Source organism: Mastigoproctus giganteus, chromosome 5 (genome assembly GCF_048544385.1).
Source record: "Mastigoproctus giganteus isolate SK-2022 chromosome 5, ASM4854438v1, whole genome shotgun sequence".
NCBI lineage: Eukaryota > Metazoa > Arthropoda > Arachnida > Uropygi > Thelyphonidae > Mastigoproctus > Mastigoproctus giganteus.
In genome coordinates this window covers 196,813,818-196,830,950 of record NC_143579.1, presented here as the reverse complement: position 1 = coordinate 196,830,950, position 17,133 = coordinate 196,813,818, and the positions used below count along the sequence as shown (strand labels likewise).

General features: G+C 40.5%; 1 protein-coding gene across 1 annotated transcript in view; it reads right to left on the bottom strand.

Moving 5' to 3' along the window:
- Positions 1–16,714, bottom strand: part of LOC150085976 (lysosomal alpha-glucosidase-like) — a 140,631-nt gene extending 123,917 nt beyond the window's left edge. The window contains exon 1 of the mRNA XM_090373628.1: positions 16,111–16,714. Within this exon, the coding sequence (XP_090229754.1) occupies positions 16,111–16,358 (248 nt within the window). The 5' untranslated portion in view covers positions 16,359–16,714. The remainder of the gene's footprint in view (positions 1–16,110) is intronic.
- Between the last annotated feature and the right edge of the window lie 419 nt (positions 16,715–17,133).

Below are 17,133 nucleotides of genomic sequence, written 5' to 3'. Positions count from 1 at the left end.
AAATAGCATAGTATTAAACGTTTAAAGTTTTAAATGTTTAATACTAACATTTAAAAATCTTAAAAATAAATAAATCATTAGCGCGAGCAACTGTTAAGCGTCAGCTAGAATTGGGGAAGAGGAGGGAGAATCGTTAGCAAAAATTTCAGCGTAAGGTGTTAATGAATTTCTCGAGGGTAGTTAGGATTTTTCTCCCGTTATTCTGTTTTTCACCTATCAAACAGGAAAACCGACTAAGAAGACCACAATTTACAGACATAATACACATGGGTGTATGAGGGCTTCTTCCGAGGTAGCCCTGGTATGGTTTTCTTTTTTAGTAAGGTAAAAATGCTTTACTCAAAGTGTCGAATCTACTATACCGACAGGTCCTTTATGTAATTTATGAGTTATTGAACATATCACTAGATTTACTTTCCATACTGACTGCAAGCCCTGCTGTCAAATTTTTTGACTTTTTTTTTTATTTTTTTATGTTCCATTGTTTGCGCATGGTGTAACACTGTCGCTTTCAAATTTAATCTGGGTGATACAAAATGTAGCTTTGATCTGTCTCAGGAAGAGCTTTCTACGCGTGCTATCGCTAATAAAATAGGCTGCCACCAGTCAACAGTATCCCGGGTGCTGAAATTAAAGCATGAATCTGGTGATGTGAAGAGAAGACCTGGATTAGGCCGTAAGAGAGTGACTACGCCTTCCCAAGATCGATATTTGAAACGACTATGCCTTCGTAATCTCCATGCTAGTGCTCCTGATCTAAAATTGTACTTTGAGATGGCCTCTGGTGTTGAAACAAGTCCTATCCAAAGACGGCTTTCGGAATTTGGTCTGCATGCCTATCGCCCTTTGACCCAACAAATGAACAACAGGCGACTTGTTTCTGCTAAAACGCATGTTTCATGGACACCGTCATCTTTTCTGACGAATCGAAATTCAACTTGCATAGTGGCATAGTGTTTTGTGGAAGGCGCCACCGGTGGTTTCCCACATCTGCACCATGGTACTTTGTGAAGAATTACAGAATCTCTGTAAAAGCCAGAAAAAGTGTGGTGTCTGGTTTGTGACAGAGTAGCGCTATGTTCTGTTGTTCTGTCTCTGGCTGCTTAGCCGCACTGCCCCTAAGGGAACCCCACGTTGCCCGCCACCACCACTGGGAGGTGAGCCAGGCTGCCCATTATACTCTGGCTGGCCTCCGCGAGGGTTGCCTGAGCTTTCTGACGGAGACCAAATTAAAAAAATAATAAAATAAATAAATAAAAAAATAAAAATAAATAATAATAATTAAAAAATAATAAAAAATAAAAATAAATAAATAAAATAAGTAAATAAAGTAACAGATTTAAAAAAAAAGAAGAGAGAGGGGCATATAAGAAGAGAGGATTGGAGGGGGAATGAATTTGGGTGGGTTGGCAGGGGATAATAAATCCACCCTAGTTTAGGCGAAGTATAGGAAAGGGTGTGGGTTTAAAAGTCACAGGGGACAGACGCCCCTGTGTAATTGCCAATGGCATAGTGCCTGTAGATCCCGCACTGTGGTCAGTGCCAGCAATCCCGCAACTAGATCGGTGCCAGCAGTATATCCTACCCATTTCGGGTTTGCGATGACTTTTAAATCCTGCACTCCGGGGAGTGCCAGCATGCCGCACCTTGGATGGTGCCTGCAATAGATCCTACCCTATTAGGGTTAGCATGATCATGTCTGTGTTGTTCTGGGGGGATGGAGAGTTAACCCACGACGGTCCGGTTTAGTTCTTTGGCTCTGAGTTTTACAATCTTAGCTCGCCTAAGTGCAAATGTTTCCTGCGCTTAGAGGTGGTTAATGCCTTATAGGTATCTTCCTCGAGTATCAGAGTGAATTCTTGATTGCGAGGGTTTCTCTATATTGTGGTGAGGAAATTAAGCCTAATGTTGTCGTAGGTGGGACACTCATACATGAGGTGCCCCCAGGACTCCTCTTCGCCGCAGTGGCAACGTGGATCATTCTCGATTCCCATGGCGGCCAGTTTTTGTTGGAAGGATCCATGGCTGGTGATGATAAAGGTCACATGGAGGCCAGGCGAAAACCAGGGTGGAGGTTCTTGGTGAGTTGAACTTATAGATGGAAGGAATCGTTTTGTGATGGCCTCTTTTGTTGTATAGGTTGTTGGAAACATTTTATTGCCGAAGCCTCCGAAGAACATTGGGCCACCATAGTCGATCAAAGGCTCCAGCGAAGTCTACCATGATTGTAAGGGAATACTTTGCTTGAGTGATTAATCTGTTGATGGCATCTTCTCTGCTGCAACCTGCTTTGAATCCAAATTGCTTGTCACTTGGAAGTTTTTGTTCTTCATATCTGGCAGTTAAGCGAAATAGAAGCAGGCGTTCTTGTAACTTGGCCATTACAGAGGGCGTTCTTGTAACTTGGCCATTACAGAGAGCAAGGCAATCGGGCGGTAGGAGGTTGTAATTTGTGGTGGCTTGTCTGGATTTTTCAATATAAATTTCAGGGTTGTCGTTTTCCAGGATGTTGGAAAGGTGTCTTCTGTCAGGCACCTATTTAGAAGGCTTAGGAGAGTAACAGGATAGTATTCTGCAAATTTTTTAACCACATCCACTTCCAGCAGATCCGCACCAGGTGTTTTTCCTACTTTCATTTTGTTTATTTCAAGTCCATCTTAATAGACGGCAATAAAGGCGGATTCCACAGAGGCAGGATGATAGTTGTGATTTTCATCTACTATTTCTTGTTGTTGTTGAGTCATAGCTGCAGCTTCAATGGGATAAATGGTGTCTAGAATATTGTTAATGCTATCCTTCCAGGTGTAAGTAGAGGAGCCATCCACCTTTAGTGTCGTATCGAGTACCTCTCCTCGCGGCAGCTTGTTTGTTACGATCTTGAAAACGATGCCCCAGGGGTCCTTATTCCCAGAAGTGGATACCAGGGTTTTCCACGTTTGCTTTTTACTTTTACGTATTAGCTTTGTGTATGCATTTCTGACAATGCGGTAAGCCTCCCTGACGGCATCTACCTCATGGGGAGGTAGCCTTGATCGAGCCTGCTGGAACATTTTTCTTGCATGGTGGACTCTTCTTCTTCTGAGAACCTGTAGTTGGGGATTCCACCAGGGAACTGCATACCGGTAGGGCCTTCTGCATGGGATGGAGAGATCACATGCAGATCTTATGGCAGTGGTAATAATCCGTACACAATCGTCTGAAGGGAGTGCTTCAGGGAGTGGAGTGTCTTTAGGGAGTCTTCTTATTAGCTCAGTCTTGCATGGCTCTGATGGAAAGCGATGTGCTAAGACGAAAATCGGAGGCATACCATCCTGACTGCATAACACCGATTGTAAAGTTCCCCGCCGGTCAGATGGTCTGGGGATGCATAACAAGCAAAGGAGTGGTGCAGAAACCTACACCACTATCTTGGAAGAGTGCCTGAAACCCGTTATTAGGGATCACCACACAGACGTCCGAAACTGATTTTGTTTTCAACAGGGCTCAGCACCTTGCCATACAGCAAAACTGGTAAGTTTTATGTGATTTAGATTTAATGATGAATTTGTCTTCTTGTCTTACAAGGCTTAAAACATACTTACACCAATTTTTTCCCTCGTTTTTCTCCCTTTAGGTGCAGTCCTACCTCAGAAGTGTTGACATTACAGTGTTGGACTGGCCTGGCAACAATACAGATTTGAACCCTATTGAAAATTGCTGGTACATAATGTCGTCTAAAATTGCTCAAAAGAAGCCAACAGGTAAGATTCACCTGCAGGCGAGCATTATAAGGGTGTGTTAACTCCATGCCAAATCGTTGCAAGACTGTAATTGCAGCTCGAGGAGGAACAATAACAAAATATTGAAGACTTATTTTGTTGATTTACAGTACATAATACTATTACGTGAACTTGTCATTTCAGTTTGTACACGTATATGCAATAAACTATATGTTTGGTTGTCATGATTGCCATTTGCATGATTTCTCATATTTCCATTAATTACGCATTTTACCCTTTGGGAAGATATTTATGGCAATTAGGCATATCAGGAGTTATTTTATTGGATTTCATTCACAGAGATATTAGGATTGTCCGGTATTCTTGTAGGTAAATGAACAATCTGTGCAAGGTCATTAGTAATTGAAAAAGCCACAGCATCTCGACCAGCTGGGTCGGTGTGACTAGAAAACGGAAGCCAACTGAAGTTGTGAACATTAAAATCGCCAAGGAAAATTACCTCACTGTTAGGAAAGTTGGACTGGAGAAAGTCAAGTTGCAAAGAGAGGAAGTGAAAGAACTCCAAGTGATTAGTGGAGTTGGGAGAACGGTAGAGACAACAGATGAATTTGACACAATGAGCTAGAGAGATTTTAAGCCAGAGAAGATCGAAACGAGGAGATTCCAAATTACAAGTCTCTGACAGGGAATATCGGAACGGACATATGCACAAGTACCACCTTTGAAGCGAAAGGAATCATACAGCGAATAATTTGGGCATCTGAGATGAGCAGTAGTTGAATCAACCAATAACTGAGATTCTGTCAGAAAAAGTACAAGGGGTTTGGCAGACTGCAAGTGGAAATGGACATCATTGAGATTAGAATTGAGACCACGTATATTTGTGAAATGAACTAGGAAGTGTTTGGGGGGTTTAGATCTTTTCGCAGATAAGCTTATTCTATTAGTTTGATAATTCATGGTGTATTTGATAGTAAAAAAAAGTGGGGGGGGGGGACATGCTGTATGAGGTAATGCAATTATTGGATATGGCCTACACATGGTAAGAATATACCCAGATCCTTGACATAATAGGGTCTCGACAATGCCCCTGCAAACACACTACTCAGGCTCCTTCCAGTCACTATCTGGCAGAGTAGAGGTAGAAAGATTATACAGTAACTGATCCGGAAGCCTCCTAAAGAGTTACCAATAGGTTCTGTCCGGTGTAGTAACTAGCGGCCGGCCTGCGAATACCGTTTTAGAGCTGCACCCTCGAAATGTAAGGAAGATTGGATCTCGCCACGATGTTCATCATAACCTCAAAAGTCATCAGTCATACTGCATGATGAAAGAGATGGGGAAGGGTTGATCGGAACTTAGCTCTGGAGACTAAACATGGGTTCCACCAGAAAACCCAGTGTCCTGAGCTGGATATCATCATTCTTCTCTTTCTTGCTTTCTTGGTGATTCTCTCTCTTTCCCTCTCAGGGTAACGTGGGAATTTTTTTTTTTTTTTTGGTTGGTGCAGCATAAGTCTCAGGCTTCCTTTCATCATATGGCTAATAATAATAATAATAATAATAATAATAATAATAATAATAATATATATATATATCCCGTCTAACAAATGCATTTCGAAAATTTCTGCAACCCACAGTGCAGCGCAAAACACATTATTTGCAAAATCCACAAGTGATGCATTTTTTTTGTCTGCCACTGTATATATATTTTGTTAAATGTATGTATTAGTTTATGCAGAAGAGTATCGTAAAAGACATACCTAGATAAACCTATGGACAATGCGTAGATAAAGTATGTTACATACTTTATCTACGCATTGATAGATAGACACAAAGGATAATATACAAAACTTATCCTTGTATACCTACAATATGGGTGACTTCTTCTGAGGTCAACCACCCAAATTGATAGGAAAAACAACGATAAGGGGTTGTCTGTTTCTGTAATGATCAATATGCACTATGGCAAAATCAATTTTGTGGTTATATAACAAATAATAGATTATATAAAATATAATAAAAATTAAGAAATTTTTTGAATTTATCTAATTCATAGGACTAGAACAATCAGTCGTGAACACGCCGCCCATTACTCGCTATGAACGCAATAGAGAAACAGAAGATTTCATTGAACACTCTTCCGAGAGAAATAAATCATATCTAAGCGCGCTCAAGCTAAACCTGCCCCAGGAAACAATAGGTGGTGTGCTACCCGACGAAGTTAGCTACGATCAGTACATAAATAAAAATGCCACATTAAACGCCCATGAACTCAACCCAGGAAACCACTCGTCAGCTAGGCCTAAACAAGACCGAACCACTGCGACCAGCTGGGTGATGGGTGCCGAACCGAGAAATAACCAGACAACCAAGTGCAAGACGGCCAGTAGAAAAAGTTTGAACAGGAAGAAAACGACCTGGACGGGCACCGCACTAGCCTCGAAGCTTCGGCCTTTCAAACGGGATGGTTCTTCACCCAGACTCCCCCCCAGCAGTTTGTTTGTCTCACGGTTGGCCCCAGACACTTCAGCACAACTCGTCACAGATGTACTGATTGAGGAATTACAATTAGAATTAAAGATTCAGAGACTGAACACTCGAAGCACAGCATATGCTTCTTTTCGCATCTATTGTGATCGAAGTCAGTTTGAAATGATTGGAACGTGCACCAAATGGCCCCTCGGCACCATCATCAGACCATTTTATGAAGCACGAAGTAGAAAAGAAGCGATATCCATAAACGCTCCTGAGATGTGCCCAGAACAGTCCAGACTCTGACTATACAATGTATCTGCATTCTCCACTAAAAACCCAACTGCTCTGCATGGGAATAGCCGTAGGAAAAACAAGGTAAATCCATACTTCGCCCTTAACATACCCACGAAAGGGGGCTCCCAGCGGTCACTGAAAATGATGAGATTGAAAATTACCCAAAATCTTTATCATCTCTCTCCTCGAATTTTGCGATCCCTGTCATGGTCTCAACATCTCGAAGACCAGCGACGCATCACAGACGGATCAGACCACGTACATCCCTCGCCACGGTAAAGAGAACAGCTTCATTCCAACTCCTTTTCCAAAATGTGCGATCCATGAGGAATAAACTGAATGAAGTTGAGGAGCTCATGCTGTCCAGTACAATGGATGTGGTTTGCTTCGCAGAAACCTGGCTTGACCCCAATGAAGAAACACTTTCCTTTACTTGGCCTGCAAGGTATCAGATGGTGTGCACGTCAAGAGAAAACCGGAGGGGAGGAGGAGTTGCGATTTTCTTCAAGGAGCAAGTATTCTCTATCCTCCACTCAGTATCTAGCCAGTCCGACTCTTTCGAGGCAGTTCTAGTTACGCTAAAACCTAAAAACAATAACAGCCAGAACAATTCTCTCGACATTGTCGTAGTGTATATCCCACCGGTTCCAGACGCACAAGTAGTTGATGAACTCCTCAATTGGTTGCTTAACCATCTCCATTCTTCACTGAAACACGTCGTGTGTGGGGATTTCAATCTCCCGAATACTCAGGGAAACCTCAGGAGGAGACTGAGTCAGCATCTAGGTATATTAGGTCTCAAACTGGTTAGCACACCACCCACGAGGGGCGAAAGCACATTAGACCTTGCGTTCGTGTCAGCAAATTGTGTGGCTAATCAAAATCCTACAAGTAACATACAGTCTGACCACAACCCCATCATTCTCTCTGTGCAAATAGAAATGCCCATCATTTCTGGAAGAAGGAAAGTCACAACCAAAACAATTACAGCGCCCAAATACCTTAATCCTGAAAAGTGTGTCTATGCGGCTCAAGCAATCCCATGGGTTGTCCTTGAGGAATGTGATCCCGAACTCGGGATTGACTTGATGACAAGATGGATAGCCACTGTTTCTCTTTATGCTGCAACGAAGAAACTAACCATCACAGAGCATTCAAAGGCCTGGTGGAACCCAGAAGTCTCTGAAAGTTTCCACGTTAAACAGAATTTGCACAAAAAGTGGAAAAACTCCGGCTCACCTTCGGACAGAACTGCCTATTCCCGAGCTAGGGCGCTTTTTATTCGGAACAAGAGGAAGGCAATAAAACTTCACCTAGAGGATACCATAAATAAGGGGAAGCCCTTCCATAGAATCCAATCAGAGGATGCCATTGATTCACTCAATATGAGGAGCTGGCTCGACCATATAACTAGGTTCGCTGCTCAGCCAGAATCCACTACACCAATGGAATTCCCAATCAATCCGATTTCGATAGACCCTTTAAATTCAGTTCACCTCACCAGAGACCAGCTGATCGACGTAATGAATAGCTTAGCACCTACGGCCGCATCAGGTGCCGACGGAATTCCTCAGTTTATGCTGAAATGCCTCAGTACATTTGTTGTTGATCCAATCCTGTCCTTATTTAACAAGATCCTTAATCAAAACTTCTTCCCGCCTATGTGGCATGTCTATCTAGTAAGACCGCTGCCGAAAACACGCTCTGCTTCTCAGCCCAGTCACTTCCGTCCAATTTCCTCTGCATCATGCCTATTAAAGCTCTTTGAAAAAGCTCTTCTAAGAACATTAACCATCCAAATTATTCCACAACAGCTACCGCAGATCCACTATGCTACCCGGTCAAGATCCACCGCTACAAATCTAGTCACCACCACTACCAAGATCCTCGAGGCATTTGAGCACCGTTCGGAAATCACCGTTACGTATATCGACGTCCAGGCAGCATTTGATTCCGTATCCGTTCACGCATTGGCAAGGTTACTACGTGAGTATTACCTCATTGGTGGAGACGTGCTCTGGTTTATTCAGAAAATGCTCGAGAACAGGACCATTATTGTTCACGATGGCAATCTGCGCTATACCAGGACTATTACAGCTGGAGTTCCACAAGGCGGGGTCCTGTCCGGAATCTTGTTCTCAGCTATTCTCGTGCCATTTGTGATAGGCCGAACTGACATCCTCACCTTTGCCGATGACATAAAACTGTTTACTCCTATCAACCCTGGAGACACTGCTGAATACATCAATACCTTAATCCTTCAGAAAATCCAGAACCTTGAGGCCTTCCTCTCCGGTTTCGGACTTCAAATCAATCCTGAGAAGTCAAAACAGTTGACTTTCTCTCTCAAACGGAGCCCAACAATAGTACAACCCATTTTAAGAGGATGCGCGATTTCTGCCGTCCAACAACATACAGATCTGGGCGTTATTTTTGATCAAAGGCTCTCCTTTGTACCGCACATAGACAACTTGCAAATAAAGTTCTGTCGACTCCGGTGGATGATTAAACAACAACTAATGCACGTCCATGACCAGGCTGTGGGGTGCAGATATATTAAGATATGTGTTTATCCGGTAATATTGTATGGCGCCGAAGTCTGGACCTCAACTGCTACGACCCATCTTAGACGGATTTTCGCGGGGGAATTCTGGCTACTGAAGTCGGCATATGGAAATTTCGGCTTCCCTCTACACCAAGGACCACACAGATGGCGGCAGCTCTCAACATGAGACGTCTTCCTGCCATCATTCACGAGAGAAGACTCGTCTTTGCCATCAAAATGATGGTCGGCATTATTTCAGTGCCAGATTTCTGGGCTAACTGTGGATGGAGGATCCCGGTCCCAAGCCTTAGGGCTAATCCAATCCTACAGGCCATTCCAAACCGGTTAAAGCTAACTGAGCGGTTCCTACCCGTGCAAATGCTGCAAGACATACAGTCCTTGGACGGCGACCTCTACAAATTCGCAGTCGACAAGGAATATAGGCAGAAAGTACTCGGTCGACTTCCTTCCCAGGACCACGTTAGAGGACAGTAGACCCTGCTCCCGGAGACATATTCATCACTGCCCTGAATCCATCATCTCAGTGTACAAACTTTTCAGGAGTCATAATGCTCTTTATTTATTATTTTTTTTTTTTTTTTTGTGTTTATTGTATTATATGATTTCTTTTATGTAAACCCCTGGCTTGTAGCCGTGAAGGGAGTTGTATACAGCAATGTGCTTTCTGTATATAATAAAGAATTCTACATTGATCATCGTTGACCCAACACAGAACGAAGGATATAAAGTTAAAAACCAAATCAAAAATAAAGCATGCTGTTAAGCAGACGTGCTATGTCCAAACAAAAGAACCACGTGTGGACTTAACTGTAGCCAAAAAAGAAATGGAGTTGTGTATAATGTGTAACTCACTAGTGATAATTGAAAAGTGGCGACCCCTGTATGTTGGAATAGTAAAATGTGTGTTAATGTGCATAAAATTAGCCAATAAGTTATATATTAAGTTCAGGCATAATGAAACTTGGCAATTGCAAGATGGTGTAAATGGCTAATGGAGTTCAGGCACTATGACAGTGCCTGAACTCCACGAAGGCGAAGATTTAGTAGCATGCTGAGAAGTAGTTTTCCTATATCCTCGGAGGGACCTAATAATTTCGGAGAAATAAGAATGAAGAGTATAGGATAGCTGAAAGTTTGACGCAAGATATAAGGTAAAGCTTGGGATCGCAAGCCCCAGCTTTACCTTATATCTTGCATCTAGAGTTGAAACCTGAGCTGTCAGTTCAGAGTTCCTATGGTAGGGCGTTCTCCATAGATTTATCTAGGTATGTCTTTTACGATATCCTTCCACATAAACTAATACATATATTTAACAATAAATAAATAAATATATATGCTGTATGTAAATTACATTATGGACTTGGTGTATATATTGCCACTGCAATGGCACTAGCCCATAAATTCCGTCTATTATTGATTATCAACATACTAACACTTCATATATATATTTTTGAAAAATACTGTCCATTTTATTGACATAATTACTGGAAACTACAGTATTTTTAAATTTTCTTGAAGAGAGGGTTTTTCCAGTAATTTACAAAATATATGTGGTAATTTATAGAAATTATTGTATGTGTTCCACATCTGAATGCGGAGCAAAATTGCCTATAATATCATTTCACAACTACCATATGAATTGCAGCAGCCTATTAAAAAAAGATTCTATATTATACAGTGTTGTTCCATTAGCTATAAAACTATAATGATAATAACAACACACACCAAAATAATATTATTTTCACAAGATTGGAAATTAATAAAACGCTTTATATTGTCTTATTTCTAAAGTTTTGGTCTGTGCCAGGGCAGTCCTTTTCGAAAGAACGTTACGTGAAGCATATACACTGCCCTACCTGTTGCTTGCATAGGACCTGTTTCTCCTACACTTGATGGAGAAACAGGTCCTATGCAAGCAACACGTCACAGAACCTGCTATAAATATGCACACTGGGCTTCGAACAGACAATTGCAAAAGTGGACATGCACGATGACACGTTCAACAGAATTGATCATCTCAACAAATGCTAGACGCCGATTAACATGGTGTAAGGAGCGCGAATCCTGGACTGTTTTCCACTGCTCTACAGTGGAAAACAATCCAGGATTCGCGCTCCTTACACTGTTTTCCACTGTAGAGCAGTGGAAAACAGTCCTATGGACAGACGAGTCGAGCTTCGCACTTTACCACTCTGATGACCGTTCCTGGGTGTGGCGAATGCCAGGGGAACAATCCCTTCCTGATTGTATCCTCCCAACAATGAAGTTTGGTGGAGGCAGTGTCATGGTATGGGGGCTACTTTTCACGGTTTGGCTTGTGCACATTAGTCGTTATCGACAAAACCATGAATGCTGTGCAATATCAGGACGATAATTATGCACTTCCAACATTATGGCAATACTTCGGGAAAGGCCCATACCTGTATCATCAGCAAGACAACGCACCATGCCATACTGCTGGGGGCATAACAGAGTGGTTTGAGGACATGGGTGTGGAAAAGTTGGATCTGAACCCTATCGAGCATCTTTGGGATGTATTGGATCGTCGGGTACGTGCACGTCGAGATCGTCCAAAGAACAAGGCCGAACTGGTGGCTGCGTTAAATGCCGAGTGGAGGAACATATCACTTGACATTTATAAAAAGCTGGTTGAGAGTATGCCGCGAAGATTGAAGGCCACCATAAAAGCAAAAGGTTTCAGCACAAAATATTAAATGACACAATAAAAGTTCTCTCTCTTTTTTTTTTTTTTTTTTTTGTCTAAAGGCAGGTGTCCGGATATTAATGGTAGGGCAGTGTATGTTTCCATCAGTCACCAATCTTTCACTGTTATCTACTTCTTTTTCTCTCCCTTTTATCTTCCTTTCTTAATTAACTTAATTTTTCTCTCCCCTTTATCCATTTTTCATGCATCCAACGGACTGTTGAAGTGTTTCCGTCTGTTTGCTTCGAATTTTCCCTTTCGGTTTTCTAGGTACAACATTCAGACTGCTTATCATCCCGAGATATTTCAGTTAAATTAGTGGCTTGATGAGATTCGGGATCAACTTGGTCTATGAAAGAAGCCCGAATTTATTTTTCCATCAAGAGCCATATGATGTCATTGGAGTTTTTACCAATATGATTGAATCGCCATTGGATTCGCCAGTCAAGTGCCGCTTTCGCAAATTCCTCCTGTAATATTAGCATTAGCAGTGGCAAATGATGCAAGAAAGCAAGCTAATACAGTATCAGACAAAAAAAAAAAAAAACCACTCACCTTCCATTTCATCTACTCATTCCCTCCAATGGTTTGTCTAGTTCTTCCTTGAAGTTATTTAAACCACCAACTTCCACAACAACAAATGGAAGTTTGTTCCAAGAATCAACCAACCCTTGACTAAAAGCAAACTTTCACACATCTGTTCTGCAACCGCCCTTCTTCAATTTGAATTTGTGTTCCCTCGTGTGTATGATCTGGGCAAGAGGAAGAATTCCATCAGCAATGAGTTTTCTCAGCCCTTTCAAAGCCTTCAACAACTCAGTCAGATCACCTCGCAGGTGTCTAGTCTCCAGACGCCACAATTTGCAGAACTGAAGCCTTTCTTGGCAAGCCTTCACCAATCTCGTTGCTCTTCTCTGTACTCGTCCCAGCAGTTCTACATCTTTCCTAAAATGAGGCTTCCAGACCTGTATGCAGTATTCAAGATATGGCCTGACTATTGCCTTATACAATGGGATAATTACCTCCTTATCCTTGCTATCAAAATTCCTATATATCATTGACAAAACCCCCCTTGAGCTGTCCTGGCAGTCTACCTGCATTGCTCAAAGAACTTCATATCTGACTGCACAAACTCCCAGATCTTTTTCATTCTCCATTCTCCACTACCCGAGTGTAGTACCACACAGTTGGTATGTTATTCTGGGGGTTACTGATACCCACATGCAGTATTTTGCATTTATCAATGTTAAACTTCTGCCATTTCTCAGCCCATCTGCTTAACTATTCTAGATCCTGTTGCAGTAGCATGATGTCATTATTGTCATTAACGACTGTAACAACCTTTGTATCATCTGACATTAAGCCTGATATTCCTTCATCAATGTCATTGATAAATATAGAACACAGCAATGGGAAAAACACCGAACCTGGGGGGAACACCACTGATAACGTTAATACACGAAGAGCAGTATCCATTGATTATCACTCTCTGTCTTCTCCCACTCAACCAGCCCTTTATCCATAGCAGCAACTCGCCCTTAATTCCACACTGGTCCAATTTGTAGATCATTGGCATAGATTGCCTTCGTCTATATTGATGCGAGAATATATTTAAAACCTGTAGTGGATCAGAGTTGATTTTTAATTTTCTGCTTAAGTTTCTGGCATTCTTTAGCAGTCTTAAAAGTTTCAAAAACTCCTACATACACAGGCTAAAATTCATGGATCATCCGAGAGGATGCATCAAGAAATGGGCGTTTATGTAGTTTTCCTTTATTAGAAACAGTGTTTTTTTTTTTTTTTTTTTTTTTTTTTAACCTAGAGGAGTGGATAACGAACGGTACAATAGGACATCGGGGAAACTATTATTACTGATCTTAGAATCCTGCAGTTGGATTCAGAATTATTCCAGTAGCCTTCTTCGCAGTTGAAATAAATGAGTTAAATGCGATTCGAATACGTTGTTGGAAGGAACTGTTCTGCTGGAATGTGACACCTGAATCTTTGACTGAGGTAGTTCCGTTGATTTTCACTTCAAAATCGGTGTTGAGTTGTAGGGGGTGAGGTCGACTAAACTCAAAGAAACACAACTGATCATCAGGTTGTTTTTCTTTCCAAAATTAGCTGACGTAGCCCAGTGGTCAGGAGCGAGAGTACATCGCACGCGTTCCTTGAGTGGACCGGGGTTCAAGCCCGTGACTACTAAATATGATAAATATTTGTATTGACGATTTATTGTAAACTCTACTGACTTGGTTGTCGTGCCGGAGTATAAACAGAAAATTTATTTAATACCATTGATCAAAAAATAACAGTTTATCACTGTCCAAGATAAGCAGTTAAATGACATTTTAATGGGAAATTTTAATATTTATGCACTTAACACTCTTCCCTTAGCTGGTTGTAGGGTGTTAAGTGCAAAACTATCCGATTCTACTTTGGGGGGGGGAATTCTTCGTAATTCACGCCGACCGGGCTAGCCGAGTGGGTAAAGTACCTGCCCGGCAACCCAAAGGTCGCGGGTTCGATTCCCGCCTCGGGCTTGGATCAAAGTACTGCAAAAACCTTGGGAGGTGCAATATGGCCACAGAAGCCGATGCGCCAACAACTACCAAATCAAAAAAAAAAAAAAAAAAATCGTAATTCACTAATTTCACTGAACTGTCAGGTGGACATAGCCTAGCCAGAGTGACTCCTAATTACTTATGTGCTATCTTGGTCACTCTTTTTTAGGAAGAAAGACGGAAAAAGCGTTGATTTTTCAGTATTTCATGTATAAAAAATAGCATATGTAACCTTTTCTATGCACACGTCATGTGAAAACAGCGTGAAGGTGGTTGAAAATTTGGTTGCATATATTTAGAATCCAGGAGTACTTCGTTCGACAAAAGTATACACTTCCTCTTTTTCTCTGATCTTCCTTGACGAACAGGAAAGCACATTTATAGAAATCACAAGTTTGAAAAACTTGTAGAGTATTTGCATTGTGTATTGAAAAAATGTTTGATAGATTGGTAGGATAAGAGAATGGCCACGTTAATTATATTTAACCTTTGTCTTTTTGTAGTTCCGTTATCAACAGTCAGATGCATGTATTTTTGGATTTCTTTGTATTGAAACATTAAGAAAGCTTTTCTGCTCAGAATTATTAATATGCATAAACCAGAAAAACCAAACTTGTTGAACGTTTATAGGTAATGGTTCCTCGTTACTTCTGTATTACAATTAAAGCTGTATTTACTTGTATTTATAGTTAGAGGCAGTTTTGACACTAGGTAGGTGCAAAGAGGCGCACAAGCACATGGCGCAACTTGGCAAAGAGCGCAAAATTCAATAAAAATGTCAAATAATATTTTCGATAATTAAAAAAATTAAAATGTATTAAATAGTTTTTGATAAGTTGCGAAAAGTATCATTATAATTAATTAGGTCATTTATTGATTATGAGTCAATGAATGTTTTTATATTTGCAATATTTATAAAATGGTTTGATGTCTGATTGATATTCTTATTTTCGTGAAAATATTGGATGGGATGCTAAAAGAAGTTTTGCTTTTGATTAGAGGCCCATACAAATGTCAAAGATCATTAGCAGTAAACCGAATCAGGTATTCAGAGCAGTAGAACGGTGTTCTTGCTGGCTTCGTGCCGTTTTTGTAGTTTTAAACAAAATAATATTTTGTCAATTGTATAATTTTATTTGTGATCGTTGATTGTGATTGATATACGCATATACATACGTGTTAATTTAAGAATGCATTGGAGAAAGGTATATATATAAATTAACATACATATTTCACATTCTTTTTAAGCTGTTTCGCTCTTATAGATGTAATTTCAGTATCCCATGTTTTATTTCATACTCTTAGTTTTAAATTAAAAAAAAAAAAAACAAAACACCAAAATCATATTTTACCTCTTTCTCCTGCTTGATTGTTTCTTGGGGCGTAAGAAAGGCTAGTTTAACAAATGAACAGAGCCACACAAAAAACATACCATCGGCCTGTGACCACACAGATAACTCGTACACAAATAATACATTTACACAATATGGTCTGCGACAGTGATGTACAGTAAAATCTACAAAGGCTCTTTTATATGATTTAATTTATATGAAAGGCAGTGGTAAAAAATAAATTTCTATGTATAATTTTAACTTGTCTAAAACGTAGCAATGAATTCATATATAAATATAAATGACATTTAACTAGTTCTACCTGTAATTATACCAGCTGAAAACTAAGTGATAAGAAAATTCTCTAAACCGTAGTTTAGCAATAAAAATATTGTGAAAAGAAATGAATTGAATTTACCAAACCGCTGAAGTCATAAGTTATAAAACCTACTTACCCTCTGTTTAAACAAGCGTAATAATTTAAAGGTTGCTCTGGATGACAGTCCACTCGAAGTGGAAACTTACGTTTGTAAATTTCCACGTATATAGCCACACTAATCAAACCTATGAGTGACACACTTAGAAGACCAATAAATGCCACCATTTTTAACCGTCCAAATAACGCATTCTTGCTTTTAGCCTCTTTCTCATGTTCCTCGTGTTCTGCTATTATTTCTGCATCCTCTTTCTTCTTTTCATTCATCGTTCAGATCTGATTTTAGTAGAAGAAAATCAAAGTGGTTATAATTTTGTCTACAAACAGTAGTATTAAAAATAAAAGTTCGTTTAAATAACTGAACCGTGCTTGAGTACCGAATATTCGTTTTCACGGATCTTCCACATCTGAATGTTTCTTGACGTTAGGCCTAACTTTAAGGAAGCTCTGCAGTGTTTCCTATGATAAACGTACTGTTACCCTCTTGGTAGATATTTCACTTGTAGGATTCCTTCCCGAGGATATCTAATGAGATAAATAGCGACCTTTGGACCCGCAATTGGCAATTCGATACGACAGGGCGACTGTATTTGTACCGTCAATGTTCTGTTTAATCCGTTTCTTTCAACTACATAGGTAAAAATGAGGAAACAGACAAAAGCAGATGAAGCAATGTTTTCATCTGCATGATATGCAACCTTGAAATTGCGTCATGCTTCGAAGAGAAGAGACCCGTTCTCTCATTAGCTTTACAACATATATATGTTCAGACTTATGAAGCCGCCTTTAAAGCAACATGTGACTGCTTCGCGGTTGGCATCACGTCATCTATTCAGTCGGTATTTATTTAAACCAGTATTTTAAAGACTAAGCTTGCTTTTATTTTTTTATGATCATTAATCATGTAGTCACTAATCGTTATAAATTCCACGTGACCATTTCCTTAAACTTGGACCAATATCGGCTTTTGATGTGGGAAGACGTTCAGCAGCAGCTCATGGGCCTTCTGTGAATCCCAGGCTTACCGCCTGGTTTCTGTTAT